The sequence below is a fragment of the Phytophthora parasitica genome (assembly GCF_000247585.1).
Source record: "Phytophthora parasitica INRA-310 unplaced genomic scaffold supercont2.38, whole genome shotgun sequence".
Classification (NCBI taxonomy): Eukaryota; Oomycota; class Peronosporomycetes; order Peronosporales; family Peronosporaceae; genus Phytophthora; species Phytophthora nicotianae.
In genome coordinates, this window is record NW_008649024.1 from 225,864 (window position 1) to 237,878 (window position 12,015).

The 12,015-nt window shown below is 52.3% G+C and overlaps 5 protein-coding genes across 6 annotated transcripts; 4 read left to right on the plus strand and 1 right to left on the minus strand.

Annotated features, from left to right (window-relative positions):
• Window positions 1-124: 124 nt before the first annotated feature.
• On the plus strand, window positions 125-482 carry PPTG_23440 (hypothetical protein; the record flags this gene model as incomplete). The annotated part of the gene is made up of 2 exons (XM_008910613.1): window positions 125-144; window positions 200-482. The coding sequence occupies 2 exons, from the start codon at window positions 125-127 to the stop codon at window positions 480-482; spliced, it is 303 nt and encodes a 100-aa protein (XP_008908861.1).
• A 2,437-nt stretch (window positions 483-2,919) lies between these two features.
• PPTG_23441 (hypothetical protein) lies at window positions 2,920-3,182 on the plus strand (the record flags this gene model as incomplete). Its single annotated transcript, XM_008910614.1, has 2 exons — window positions 2,920-2,968; window positions 3,028-3,182. The coding sequence occupies 2 exons, from the start codon at window positions 2,920-2,922 to the stop codon at window positions 3,180-3,182; spliced, it is 204 nt and encodes a 67-aa protein (XP_008908862.1).
• A 5-nt stretch (window positions 3,183-3,187) lies between these two features.
• On the plus strand, window positions 3,188-3,508 carry PPTG_23442 (hypothetical protein; the record flags this gene model as incomplete). Its single annotated transcript, XM_008910615.1, has 1 exon — window positions 3,188-3,508. One exon carries the CDS (start codon window positions 3,188-3,190, stop codon window positions 3,506-3,508), a length of 321 nt encoding a protein of 106 aa, XP_008908863.1.
• A 431-nt stretch (window positions 3,509-3,939) lies between these two features.
• On the plus strand, window positions 3,940-10,432 carry PPTG_13179 (hypothetical protein; the record flags this gene model as incomplete). The annotated part of the gene is made up of 3 exons (XM_008910616.1): window positions 3,940-4,047; window positions 4,121-4,341; window positions 4,417-10,432. 3 exons carry the CDS (start codon window positions 3,940-3,942, stop codon window positions 10,430-10,432), a joined length of 6,345 nt encoding a protein of 2,114 aa, XP_008908864.1.
• Window positions 10,433-10,505: 73 nt separating this feature from the next.
• Window positions 10,506-11,766, minus strand: PPTG_13180. 2 transcript variants are annotated; one of them, XM_008910618.1, is made up of 5 exons: window positions 11,523-11,766; window positions 11,445-11,454; window positions 11,267-11,387; window positions 10,967-11,209; window positions 10,508-10,912 (listed from the first exon to the last, which is right to left on the minus strand). In XM_008910618.1, exons 1-5 carry the CDS (start codon window positions 11,746-11,748, stop codon window positions 10,592-10,594), a joined length of 921 nt encoding a protein of 306 aa, XP_008908866.1. In that variant the 5' UTR covers window positions 11,749-11,766; the 3' UTR covers window positions 10,508-10,591. The 2 variants fall into 2 exon arrangements, with proteins under 2 accessions (XP_008908865.1, XP_008908866.1); XM_008910617.1 differs by having other exon boundaries at window positions 10,506-11,209.
• Window positions 11,767-12,015: the final 249 nt, after the last annotated feature.

Genomic DNA, 12,015 nt, shown 5'->3' on the forward strand with positions numbered 1-12,015 from the left:
CGATGATGACGGCGTCCTCGAGCAGCTTCAGAAACTGAAGGACGCAGCATCGACTAGCACAGAGCTCAACAAAATCGACGCAGAGTCGAAGACGCAGATCCTCGAGACGGCTGGCCAGAAATTGATGCAGGCTGCTGAGGAGAGGTATGTATTATCCATTACTGCAAAATAGTTCTTATGTGATTAACTTGACCTTAAGAGTTTCAAAGCGAATAGACACAACGGATGAAAAATCTGCCAAGCCAAAACGCCGTCGCCTCTCGACACTGCTTGAGAGCAAGCAAGAGGAGGCAACCGAGCGTAGAAAAATTGAAAAGCAAAAGGTGGAACTTCAGCGAGAGGAACTGCAACTCCGCCGCGACGAGCTGGAACAACAGCGTCGCCAGCACGATTTATTGCGCGAGCAGATGCAGCGCCACGCCACGCAAATAGAGTCGATACTGAAGCTTTTAGCTGTTGCTATAACTAAACAGAGCGACTGAGCTAGAAGGGATTGTGGCTGAATGGTAGAGTATTATTTAGTCTACTCAATCGTAAAATACTCCTGTAGTGAAGGGGGTTCCACGCCAAAATATCTGCTGTTGTTGTTGCCGCCTCGAACAATCGTTATGCAATTTGTTAGCACCACCGCTATCTTGTACAACGTCGCAACTGGAACTCCACCAAGACACATTTTTTTGCGTTTAAAGTCCACCCCACCCCAATAATTGACCACCTGTCCGTAGCTCCACTCCACCGTCGTCCTCACCTCCGGCATGGAAGAATTGATTACTGCTTGAGCTGGAGTCAACGCCCCTTTGAAGGGCGAGACAAAAACATCCGTGCGCCCATAAGCTTGGTCCCCGTATATGAAAAGGCCACGAAAGCGTTCATCACCTCTGATGCGATTACCAAGCTCCGGCTTTCGCAGCAGCACGATATCGTGACGGCAGCCTTCCACCGGACCGAAGAGATGGAATATCATGCCGTCTGGAGTGACGACGGTCTGGAACTTTAAAGCGTGCTTCCTCTTGTGGCCATTATACACACTGCGCTGCGCATGTGCTCCAGCTGGCCGACAAATTCCCGCACAATCCCGTCGACAAAGCCCCACACACGGTCCAGCTCGCCTCCTTGGTCATAGATCGCTTGAGCAAATTCGTGTAGCCGCGAACTAGCTAAATCCAAATTCCCCTCTAACAATGCGTTACACCTCTCGCTTATACTCCCTACAACAAAGTAAAAATACTACTCAATGCGCTGGGCCATCGTCCGTAGATTCTTGAGAGCTCTAACCACCGATTAGGATACGAAAGGCGGTGCAGAGTAATACACAGCCCCTCGAGGCCACTGCAGCAGGTTCGTGAATGTGATCCCGTGCGGATAACGTCCGGCAGTCCAAAGCAATCTTGTAGTCGATGCAATTGCGCGTGGGTAAAACGGTAGAAAGTTAGGCATGTGTCATCCGTGAAATCTTCTATGTCAAATCGAACGCGGGGAATGGAGAACCGCCAAGAAGCATCATAAAGCAGCGAAAGCCCTTGGAGTCGCAGCCTTGACGCCCTCTCCCAATCCCCATGAAGGTGAAGGCGCTTAAGGCGTGCCATGTCCAGCATCTCTCGCGCTGCGCGCCGGAGCGAGAGGAGATCTTCGTCGCTGTCCGACGCCATGGTTGTGATTTGGTCCACTGATTGTCTCTCTGTTTCCGTTTCGTAGCGAAAAGCAGGACGAAAGTTGTCGTCGCCAGATACGAGACGGAAACAAAACTAGCAAAAAAATCATCAGAAATTCTCAGATATTTCTCAGAATTTCGTTTCGTTCTGAACTGCTTATGCGCTCTATTGGTATTCGCTGAACGACAACGAACCTTGTAGAACTTTCGAAGAAAATGCAGCTTTGCCGTTGGATGGCATTCAGACGGAAAAAATTAAAAATTTAATGGGTTTTTTTCGTCTGAATGCCATCCTAGCCAATCAGCATGGGTCACGACGAGTTTTTGATGTTGTCATCTATAACAAAATAGATAACTCAAGACAGTACATAAGTTATTAGGGTTGTAATACTTAACGACTCTTCCCTAAAAGTTATTAGAGGTTGTAATACGTAATGACTCTTCAATTTGGTTTCTAGAATCTGAAACCAATCTAATTTAGTTACCGGAATTAGAATGAGATTAAAATTCCGAACTCATGTTACTTCAAATAGAAGCGTGCAATTTCAAATGGACTCTCCACCAAGCATCCGCGCAGATTATTAACAGCGCCGTCGGAACGAGGACTGCTTCAAGGTTACCATGAACGACAAGAGGGACCCCTGGCTGCTGGTAGATATTCCCAGCATGGGCCATGGTTTGTTTATGGATAGTTTTGCGCTGGAGAATCGATGACACTTTCGAAATGACAAAAGGCGTTGCGGCTGACGTCGGGTCTCAAATGCACTTTACAACTCGGTACCGTATTCCTGGGCGACTTGCTGCTCGGGCTTGCTAGCAGTACAGCAACTATAGAAAGCGTGGATTGCAGCTTTTCGTTGGATCACAGTAAACGAGTCAAGTAGCCCAAGAATCGTCCGGATTTATTCCAAAGAAGGAGAATGCTTGGCGGCATGGTATCCAAGGGCGTATTATGGAAAAGGCAAGCTCATTATTACGAAGGTGGGCTACACTCAATTGGAAAGCAGGCTCGCGGTGATCAGCTGGGTCGATCATAATCTGGTGTTGATGAAAGCTGATTGGTTTCGAAATCATCTACAGCAAATGCTCTTTCGCCGCGAACGTGATCTCAGCTACCTGCTTGCCAAAATATTTCACCGTTGGCTGGATATCTCGACAGGATATGGCTTGTTGAGCTACTGTCCGTAGCTCGAAGAGCGCTCCAAGCTTACTTTCGTGGGATGGTGGTTTCCGCACACTCTTAGCGAATTCCTGCTAATTCGGCAAGGATGAGCAGTGCTGAATCTACCTGCGCTCTACCGAAACCAATCTACCTACGTAAGGTTATGCTTCCTCCTGGTTCTAGTCCCCCCCCCAACCTAATGTGTTTTCTGCAGGGACTATGCATGCTCCATTTTCAATGCAAGCACACATCAACTGCACTGGCTCAAGTGTCTGCTTCGTTACCAGTGTCGATCTCTTGAAGTTGAGCACAATCTGGGGCGACCAAGACGAAGGTGAAGGCGACAACCGTCTGGCCGTGGTCATGTAGCGCCGATGCCGCACCCTCGCCGCGTTGGAGCCGGGCGTTTGCTGTTCCCATTGTTGACCAACTTTGGTTTCTATCCATTTTATGTACCACACACTAAAATGTGCGCCACACGAAATGCTTCTTCCTTATTTGACAATTCTCTGGCGGAAGCCTCGTCCGCCCTCACAACAGTCGGCCCCGTGCGCCGTCGGCCTGCGACCTACAGCGAGCATATTCTACTGAAACCCGGAAAACTATCATCTACGTGTGCGCATTCCCGTCCCAGGCGACTCCCGCGTCCCGTTCTCCTTTCTGGCCGCCGCAAGACAGAGGTAAGAATCCCGTAATTTACCGAGGGGGGTGTTGCCGCCCTCGTGATTCCGGAACCCCCAGACGTGCAAAATCTATGGAAGCACAATGACGTGGCTAGTTGAGCCCAGGAAAGCTATATTGTCGGCTTTCTGGGTTCATTTTACACATTTGAAAGTGCCTCGTCCGGTCAGGTCAAATAAATTACCATTGGTGGCAATTTATTTTCCGACCTTGCCAATCGAGCTATTGATCTCGTACCAGAGAATATATGCTACGGAGTGAATGGAGAAACTAACTGATGCTTGTGTTTGCATTTTGCTGTGCTGTAGCCGAAGCCTCTGAGGCTGGTCATTTGTTCACTGCCCAAGAGATTTGTCGCTCGGAAACAGCTCGGAGAACCTTCAAACAATACGAACTACTGGAGAAGAGAGCATTGTGGCTGCTGGGAGCAGACTCAAGGTAGCTGATGTCCGTTCCGCAGCAATCTATGCCCCCTGTATCTCAGTATGCACCCAAGCCGGCAGTAGCTGATTCGACTTCCACTACTACTACTACTACTACACCTGCAAGCAACGTACGTTTTGCATTATTTCTTATGCTTAAGAATGTCTCGAGTAGGGATTAATAGTTTTTTTTTGCGTGTACAGACCGTGACTACAAGTACTTCGGCAGCCCCAGTGTCACAAGCAGCATCTACTACGAGTTCGAGTGCCATGGTTGCAACAAACACAAACACTGCCGCCAGTACGCCTTCCCCCGCCACTGCAGTATCTCCAGGGGGCGGAGGAGGCGCCGCAGGAGGGACATCGGCGGATTGGAGAGATAAAGATGCTGACAGAAGCGCCAGACAGCAAATTGCACGAATCATGTGAGTATTTGTTACGTTTTTTAGTTGGAATTTGGTTAGCTGAACACTGGTGGGTCAATTTTCAACTTTTTACAGCTTGACGTTGATAATGAAGAGTGCGAACCGACCGACGTCAGCGAATTATAATCCTCGAGAGATCGCAAGGAGACTGGAGCACACGCTGTACATGGGGGCACCATCGAAACAAGAGTACAGCAACGTGCAGACGTTGAAGGCGCGACTACAGCAGGCGTTGGATAATTCGAGGAGGAGGCAGATGCAGCAGCAACAGGCGAGGCTACAACAACAGCAGCAGCAGCTTCAAGCGTCGGGGGCATCTACGGATCCTGCTCAACAGCAAGCTCAGCTTCTACAGCAGCGGCAACTAGCACTGCTTCAGCGACAACAGCAGCAGCAAATGGCTGCAGCGCTGCACAATCAACGGACCAATTTCCAGGCTGTTCCGTTTCCTGGGGCGTCGACTGCAATGAACCAGACTGCCATTAGTCAACCGTTGCAGATGCCAGTTAACATGTCACAAATGGCCGTGAAGACCCCTGCTTCCATTGCTGCTGTCAGTACAGCTCCAGCCACGACCGCTCCATCCTCTGCCAACGGAGCTGCGGCAGGCAGCTCAATTCTTGATGAGTTGGAACGGGAAGCCGATGAAATGGCCAACGGAGTGAATGATCAGCCACTGTCCATGCCGGAAGCGGAGCTGCAAGCTGCTACGACGCCCACAGGAACCGTAAACCCCAGTACTGCCAACTTTGTGAACGTGACGCCCCCCACCGCTTCCCCAACAGTCGTCGGAAGTGCTGGAGCAGGATCATTCAACGCAGTTCCATTGAGTATGCCGCCTGAGATCGGTGCTACAGCGTCGTCTGGAGGACTGGTGCAGCCAACCCCTTCTATGATCAGCGCTGCTTCAGCGGCTGCGACTGGAACAAACATGTACCACGGAATGAACCTGACAGGACCACAGATCCAGCAGATCCAGCAGATTCAGCAGATGCAGCAGCTCAGACGGATGCAGCAGCTCCAGCAGCTCCAACAGCAGCAGTTGAACGGGAAAGTCAGCGCTGCTCAACTGCAGACTGGTGCGACTGTGCCTACTAGCGGGGTTTCGACAACTCCGACACCTGCAAACGGCAATAGTGGGACTCCAGGGATGATCCCGATGAACGAGGTATCTATTGCTCAGAAGAGGGAGGAACTTAAACGCCGTCTGATTCAGCTCAAGCACGCGCGTACATGCACGACCGGAGAATGCGCGATTGACTACTGCAGTCGCACAAAGGCGTTGCTTTCCCACGTGTCGCGATGTGCCAATGCTCAGTGTACTACACTGGGCTGCAAGTCGACTCGACAGCTGCTGTCGCATTTCCGCAAGTGCCGCAATCTGCAGTGCGATGTGTGTAGCGCTATTAGGCCCCCGATGAACGAGAATGAGCAGCAGTTGGTGCTTCGACGGCAACAGGAGCGGCTGTGTATGCTACGTCATGCCAGTACATGTGCAGCACAACAGTGTATCCTTCCCTATTGCGCTGGTATGAAGGTTCTGTGGAAACATATCTGCGAATGTCATCAACGTCAATGCCGAACGGACCACTGCATCTCGTCACGCTACGTGCTTTCGCACTTCAAGCAGTGCAACAAGATGATTTGTGAGGTATGCGGCCCTGTGCGCAAGGCTATCAAGGTGGTGGATTCGTGCCGAGGAAATCCGACGCAGCTCCAGTTAGCAGCTAGCCAATGTCCGGAAGGTGTGCGTGGCCTGATCAAAATTATGAACACGACTACTGCTACGGGTGTAGCAGGCTCGGCTTCTGCGCAGGCAGCGGCTGGGAATGAGGCGCAGCCAGGAGTAAAGACCGAAGGAGCGTCTGCTGCTGCTAATGCGTCCAGCGGTGCAGCTAACCAGGCTAAGTCTAAGGAGTCGAGTGTGCTTGAGGAGATGAAGAAGAAACCTCTGAAACTTCAAACTGAGAAGGAGAAAAAGCTGCGACGCAAGGAACAGGCGAAGATCGCGAAGGCTCGTGCTCAGGCAAAAGCAGCAGCTGCGGCAGCGGCAGCGCTTACAGGACCTGTTACTGCAGTGACAGGAGCAGTTCAACCGGTCATGCACAACGGTCTCGTAGTGCGTGGCACCCAGGCGGAGCTGCGTGGCGATCACGTGTCGCATCAAGACATTTCGTTCCTCGACTCGATGACGGAAGGCCAACTGGATGAACACATTCGCTCGCTCCGGTTCAATTTCTGTGGCCATATTACGATCACCGAGCTGAAGAACAGGCTGATGCCGCTGCTGCAGAAGCTGATGGATAGCGAGTATGGCTGGACGTTCAATAATCCTGTGGATCCTGTGCAGTGGAACATCCCCGACTACTTCGATATCATCAAGTGTCCCATGGATCTCGGTACAATCAAGAAGCGACTCGAAGCCGAGCACTACAACAGCGTGGAAGCGTTTGCCGGTGATGTACGACTGGTCTTTGAGAACTGCATCGCCTACAACAGCAGCACAAACAAGTTCAACATCGCCGCAAAGCAGCTGCTGGCCTCGTTTAACAAGTCGTTGGGGTCATTAAAGAATCAGCTGGAGAAGCAGCTCTTCAAGCGCTGCGAGCAACGTCGCGAGGAGATGTGTCAGTTGTGTGGTGGAGACTCATTCAAGTTCGCGCCCTGTATGCTCTTCTGTAGTGGCCCGTGCGCTGGGCGCATTCGGAGACACACGCATTACTACAGTGATCCTCGTGGAGAGCACCATTGGTGCTCAAGTTGCTACAAGCAGATGAAGGATGGCCCGATCGATCTGTCACTCTTGCCTCAGCTGTCCAGCGCGGCGACGGAAGTGGCTCCTCCTCCTGGAGCGATCCCATTCGACGGCGTGTTGAAGAAATCGTCACTAGTGAAGCGCAAGAATAGCGAGGTGGCCGAAGAACCGTGGGTGGAGTGTGACTCGTGCAAGTTGTGGTACCACCAGATTTGTGCGCTGTTCAATGAGCGCAACCACGCGATTTCGGGCGAGCAGGAGCCGTTCGTGTGTCCGATTTGCGTCAAGAAGCAGCGTGCTGCGGGCGTGAAGCCGTCGATGGACAACGGACTGAAGGCCAAACGACTACCGATCACACGGATGGCGAAGCTGATCGAGACGCGTGTGATGGAGGCCATTGAACAGGCAGGCAAAGACGAGGCTGTGCGTATGGGCAACATGGGCAATTCGGACAGCATCGGCTTCTCGAACGGCGTCAAGGAGTCTAGATCTGACACGCAGTATGGGATCACGATCCGTGAGGTGCTCAGTATTGATAAACAAGTCCAGGTTAAGCCGAGAATGGGCAAGTTGTTGGCAGCGAAGTATGAGAAGGTCAAGAAGGGTGACAGCAGTGGAGCTACAGGCCAGACGAAGTCATTGAAGCGACCGAGAGCTGCGTCTCCTGCGGACAAGAAGGCAACGTCTGCATCAGCATCGCTGTCACTGCAGCTAACGTATCGCTCACGGTGTATCTGTGTCTTCCAAGAGTTGGATGGCGTGGATGTCCTCATCTTCACGCTGTATGTACAGGAGTACGGTCCTGACGCTCTATCGCCCAACGCTGGGCGTGTGTACGTGTCGTATCTGGACTCGGTAAATTACTTCCAACCCAAGAAGCTGCGTACGTTGATGCACCAGCAAGTGATGCTTGGCTTCCTCGAGGACTGCAAGAACCGCGGCTTCCACACGTGCCACATCTGGTCCTGTCCGCCGTTGAAAGGTGACGACTACATCTTCTTCTGCAAACCAGAGAACCAGAAGATCCCCAAGTCGGCGCGACTACGTCAGTGGTACCAGAAGCTGCTGCAGCAGGCCAAACATGACGGACTTGTGGTCAACATCTCGAATTTGTATGCTGAATACTACATGAAGAAGAAAGCAGCGCATGAGCTCCCGTACTTCGAAGGAGATTATTGGCCCCGACTAGCTGAAGATCTGATCAAGCAGCTGGAAGAGAAAGACCATGGTAACCGAGCCAAAGCCGGTGCTCCCGATGGCGCAGCAGCAAGTTCTAGTGGCGCGAATACGCCTGCGAATGGCTCCAAGACTCCGATCTCTCGCTCCCCGTCGCCTGGTGAGAGCAACAATGAAAATGATGCGGTTGATACGGACACTAAGACTGTAGCGTCCAAAGGAGCGATGACGCCGAACGCTAAGAGTAAGAGCAAGCGCAGCAAGAAGAGTACAGCCACGGAACCGTCGGTGACACGGAGCAGCGCGTCGAAAGCGCGTTCGAAGAAAAGTGAGAAGTCGTCGCGCACAACCAGCAGCTCGAAGAATGTGATCAACAACGACCCGCTCATGCAGAAGCTGAAGGGCATTCTGGAGCCTCAGAAGGAAGACTTCTTCGTCGTGGACTTGTACCCGAAGTGCCACAAGTGTGCAGTTCCTATCGTACAAGAAGTTTACTGGGAGCTCAAGACGATCCCGCCACCTGCTTCGGTTAATAATCTACTGGAGGCTGCCAAGAAGACCCGGTCGTCGTCGTCCAGCTCTCGCAACTCGCCGCCGCGTCACTATCATTACTTCTACTGCAAGTCGTGCTACGAGACCAACAAGACGCAATTGCTGCATCGTGTGGAGGTGTCTGGGAACTGTGCGAAGCGTGCCAAGGAGTTGAGCGAGCGTATTTTACCACTCAACGAGAAGGCCGCGGCTGCAGAACTTGCTGAGCTGGATCTGCAAGAGATCAAGTTCGAAGCAGTCTTGAAGTTTGTCGATCCGACAGAAGACGTGGAAGACGAGACGCAGGTGAAGCAGGAAGGCACTAAGTCGGAAAAGAAGGAAGAAGAGGTGAAGAAGGAGGAAGAGCCTGAGAACAAGACGACGGAGAACGGCGAAGCAGAAGCGACTGGCTCGAGCTCAAAAGAAGCTGGTGACACTGGAAGCAAGACTGATGAGGCGGCAATTGCTGACAAGCCAACGTCTGAGGAGAATAAAGAGAGTGACGGGAAGGCTGAGCAGACGGAGACGAAGGCGGAGACTGGTGTCGTGCAGAAGAAGGTGAAGCGAGTGATTGGAGATGATCTAGATGACGTGATCATGCCGTGCGAGATCTTCGATACCCGTGAGGCCTTCTTGCTGTATTGCCAGAACAACCACTGCCAGTTCGACCAGATCCGACGCGCCAAGCACTCGTCCATGATGGTGTTGTATCACTTGTTCAACCAGGGCACCACTGGCTTCACGTTCAGCTGCTCGAACTGCAAGACGACGTTGCTCAGTGGGAACCGCTGGAACTGCTCCATCTGTCCCGTATTCAATCTCTGCGACGCGTGCCATGCCAAGACGAAGCACGAGCACCAGCTTCACTTGTTCAAGGTGGTGCCTATCCCCAGACCAGGTAACGAGGTCTCCAACGAGACTGTAAGCACCAAGGTCAAGGGTGTCGTATCCAAGGCTGGAGGCGCGTCAGGGCGTGCCATTAAGCGCGAAGCAGGCAGCTCGGATCTCAAGCGCGCAAAGCACGCCAAGGACGCTGGAAAGAAGAGTGCTGGCTCTCGTAAGCGTAAGCTGCCGCAGGGTTCTCCAGTCGCGACGCCGACAGCTGTGAAGCCGGAGGCGCCGACGCCGGCGGACGGCACGGCTCCAACGCCGACTACCGCTGCACCTGCTTCAGCTCCGACGGCTAATGGCTCCAATGGCAACGCAACGGACGGTGATGCAGCTAAGAAGCGACGGATCCACAACATCGACCCGCAGCTCTTGCTTCAGCTGGAACACGCGAGCAGTTGTACGGTGCCGGACTGCACGTTCTTCAACTGCAACCGCATGCAAGCGATGCTCAAGCACGGCGCGATCTGCGAGCAGCGATTGGCTGGACCCTGTGTGCTGTGTAAGCGTATCATCGGTCTTCTATCGGCACATGCTCGACAGTGTACCAAGGACTACGCGACGTGCAAAGTTCCTCGCTGCGCGGACATCCGCCGCCATTTCCTGGCGCAGGTTCAGGCTCGACAGCAGCAACTCCAACGCGCACGACAAGCTAACAATGGCGCTGCTGGTACGGATGGTACAGCTACAGCTAGCGCCGCTGCGACTCCTGCAGCTGAGGAGAAGGATACAGCGGCGTAGTGAACCAGTGGCGTGTTGTGTCGTGAAACTCGTGTGTTGAAAACCTGCCAGTGCAAGCAATTACAGAATCGAGTAGGTAGGTATAGAAAATTTAGGATAGGTATTCGTGACGCTAGTCTAGGTGTCACTCATTTTTTGCTAAGAAAATGCGTGTTTTGTTCAGTCACGTGTTGGGATAACGAGAGACATCTCGGAGCCTAACGCGGTTGATGGAGTGAAGTTCAGGCGCTCGTTATCGCTGCAGTTTGACCAAAATGCGGCTGGAACGAGGGGATTGTTGGTGCTGACGTTGATCGGATCCAGTAGGTGGACGAATTCGTATACTGTGGCCACAAAGGCAGCACTCAAGCGAGCGGTGACTTCAGCGCCCCCCAGAGCGTCCAAAGCCACACGCAACTCAGTACCAACGTTCGGATCCTCGGTCTTGTCCGGATTGTGCGGATGGCTGGTATCGTCAAGCGTTAGACCCTGACAGAAGAGCTGCAAATGTAGGATTAGAACTTGAGAATCGAGAGTGAAGCTGGTTATCGATACCTCCAGCATACGCCTTAACAACCTGCGAATAATGGGTGGAAGCTCTTTTAGCGCATCGATCACTGCGTCACGATCTACTGATTGCTGTCGTGGTGATCTGGGTGATATTTGCGTTCGAGTTGTGGGGAATAACAACGTCTGCCATGAAATTGGAGCTATGGCGGCAATCTGAATCGCCAGTTCACGCAATGTTATTGAGAGATTCTCGCTTCTTGCGTCGTGGCGAAGTCGACGAATAGCAAACTGCAAGAATTGGAATTTAGTAAACGGGTTTTTCGGAATGAAAGTTAGTGAACTTACTCGGTCGTGAATATGCGGTATTTTGCTCACGACTCGCTCCTCGAAAGGCACAAATTGCAGTCCATTCGCCCCAATTGATGCGACGTGCAGTGCTCCTTCGTGACGTAGCAGTAATTCGCAGCTTTCAGCAAGGAAGTAAGTATCGCATTGGAGTGATACCGAGTTGAAGTGAGCTCACCTGGTCCACGCTATATAAGACGAAGAAAACGCGTCAGTCTCAATGAACCAGACCACTCCCACTGCAATTGCCGCGTACGTGGCAAAGAGGTCACTCGTTTTGTTGGGAACTGACCACGCTGCATGCGCTGAATATCTCGAGCTACGACGAACTCCACGCCTACACGTAACGCAGAATCCGCAAGTTTTTCGCGCGCGAGCAACAAGTCGCCATCTTCACACAACGCTAAGACGTCTTTGCCATCGGTTTGTGGTGTCGATGGCGACGAAGACAAGAAGCTGATCGAACTCCACGCCCTGCCCATGATGCGAGGGGTGCAGCTCGAAAATAATAGTAATAATAATAAATAGAACGCTCAACCTATTGCTGTTCTGCCTCAGAACTACAGTACATGAGTCAGGAAACGTGGGCAGCAGCGGCAAAAACGTGTCGAGGTCGAGTTGCATTGCTTCCAGGACGCACGGACACGACACTGTTAAGCGGTGCCGATGTATATAATGCGATGGATCACTCAGCCTGACGCCGAACGTGTCAATGCGCCGCGATCTATGCAGCCTACAGAGGACACTTC

Coding starts and splice junctions, on each gene's coding strand:
- PPTG_13180 (XM_008910617.1), bottom strand. CDS start 11,748: ATGGGCAGGGCGTGGAGTTCGATCAGCTTCTTGTCTTCGTCGCCATCG. Junction 11,210..11,266: donor TACCGCATATTCACGACCGA/GTAAGTTCACTA, acceptor CAATTCTTGCAG/TTTGCTATTCGTCGACTTCG.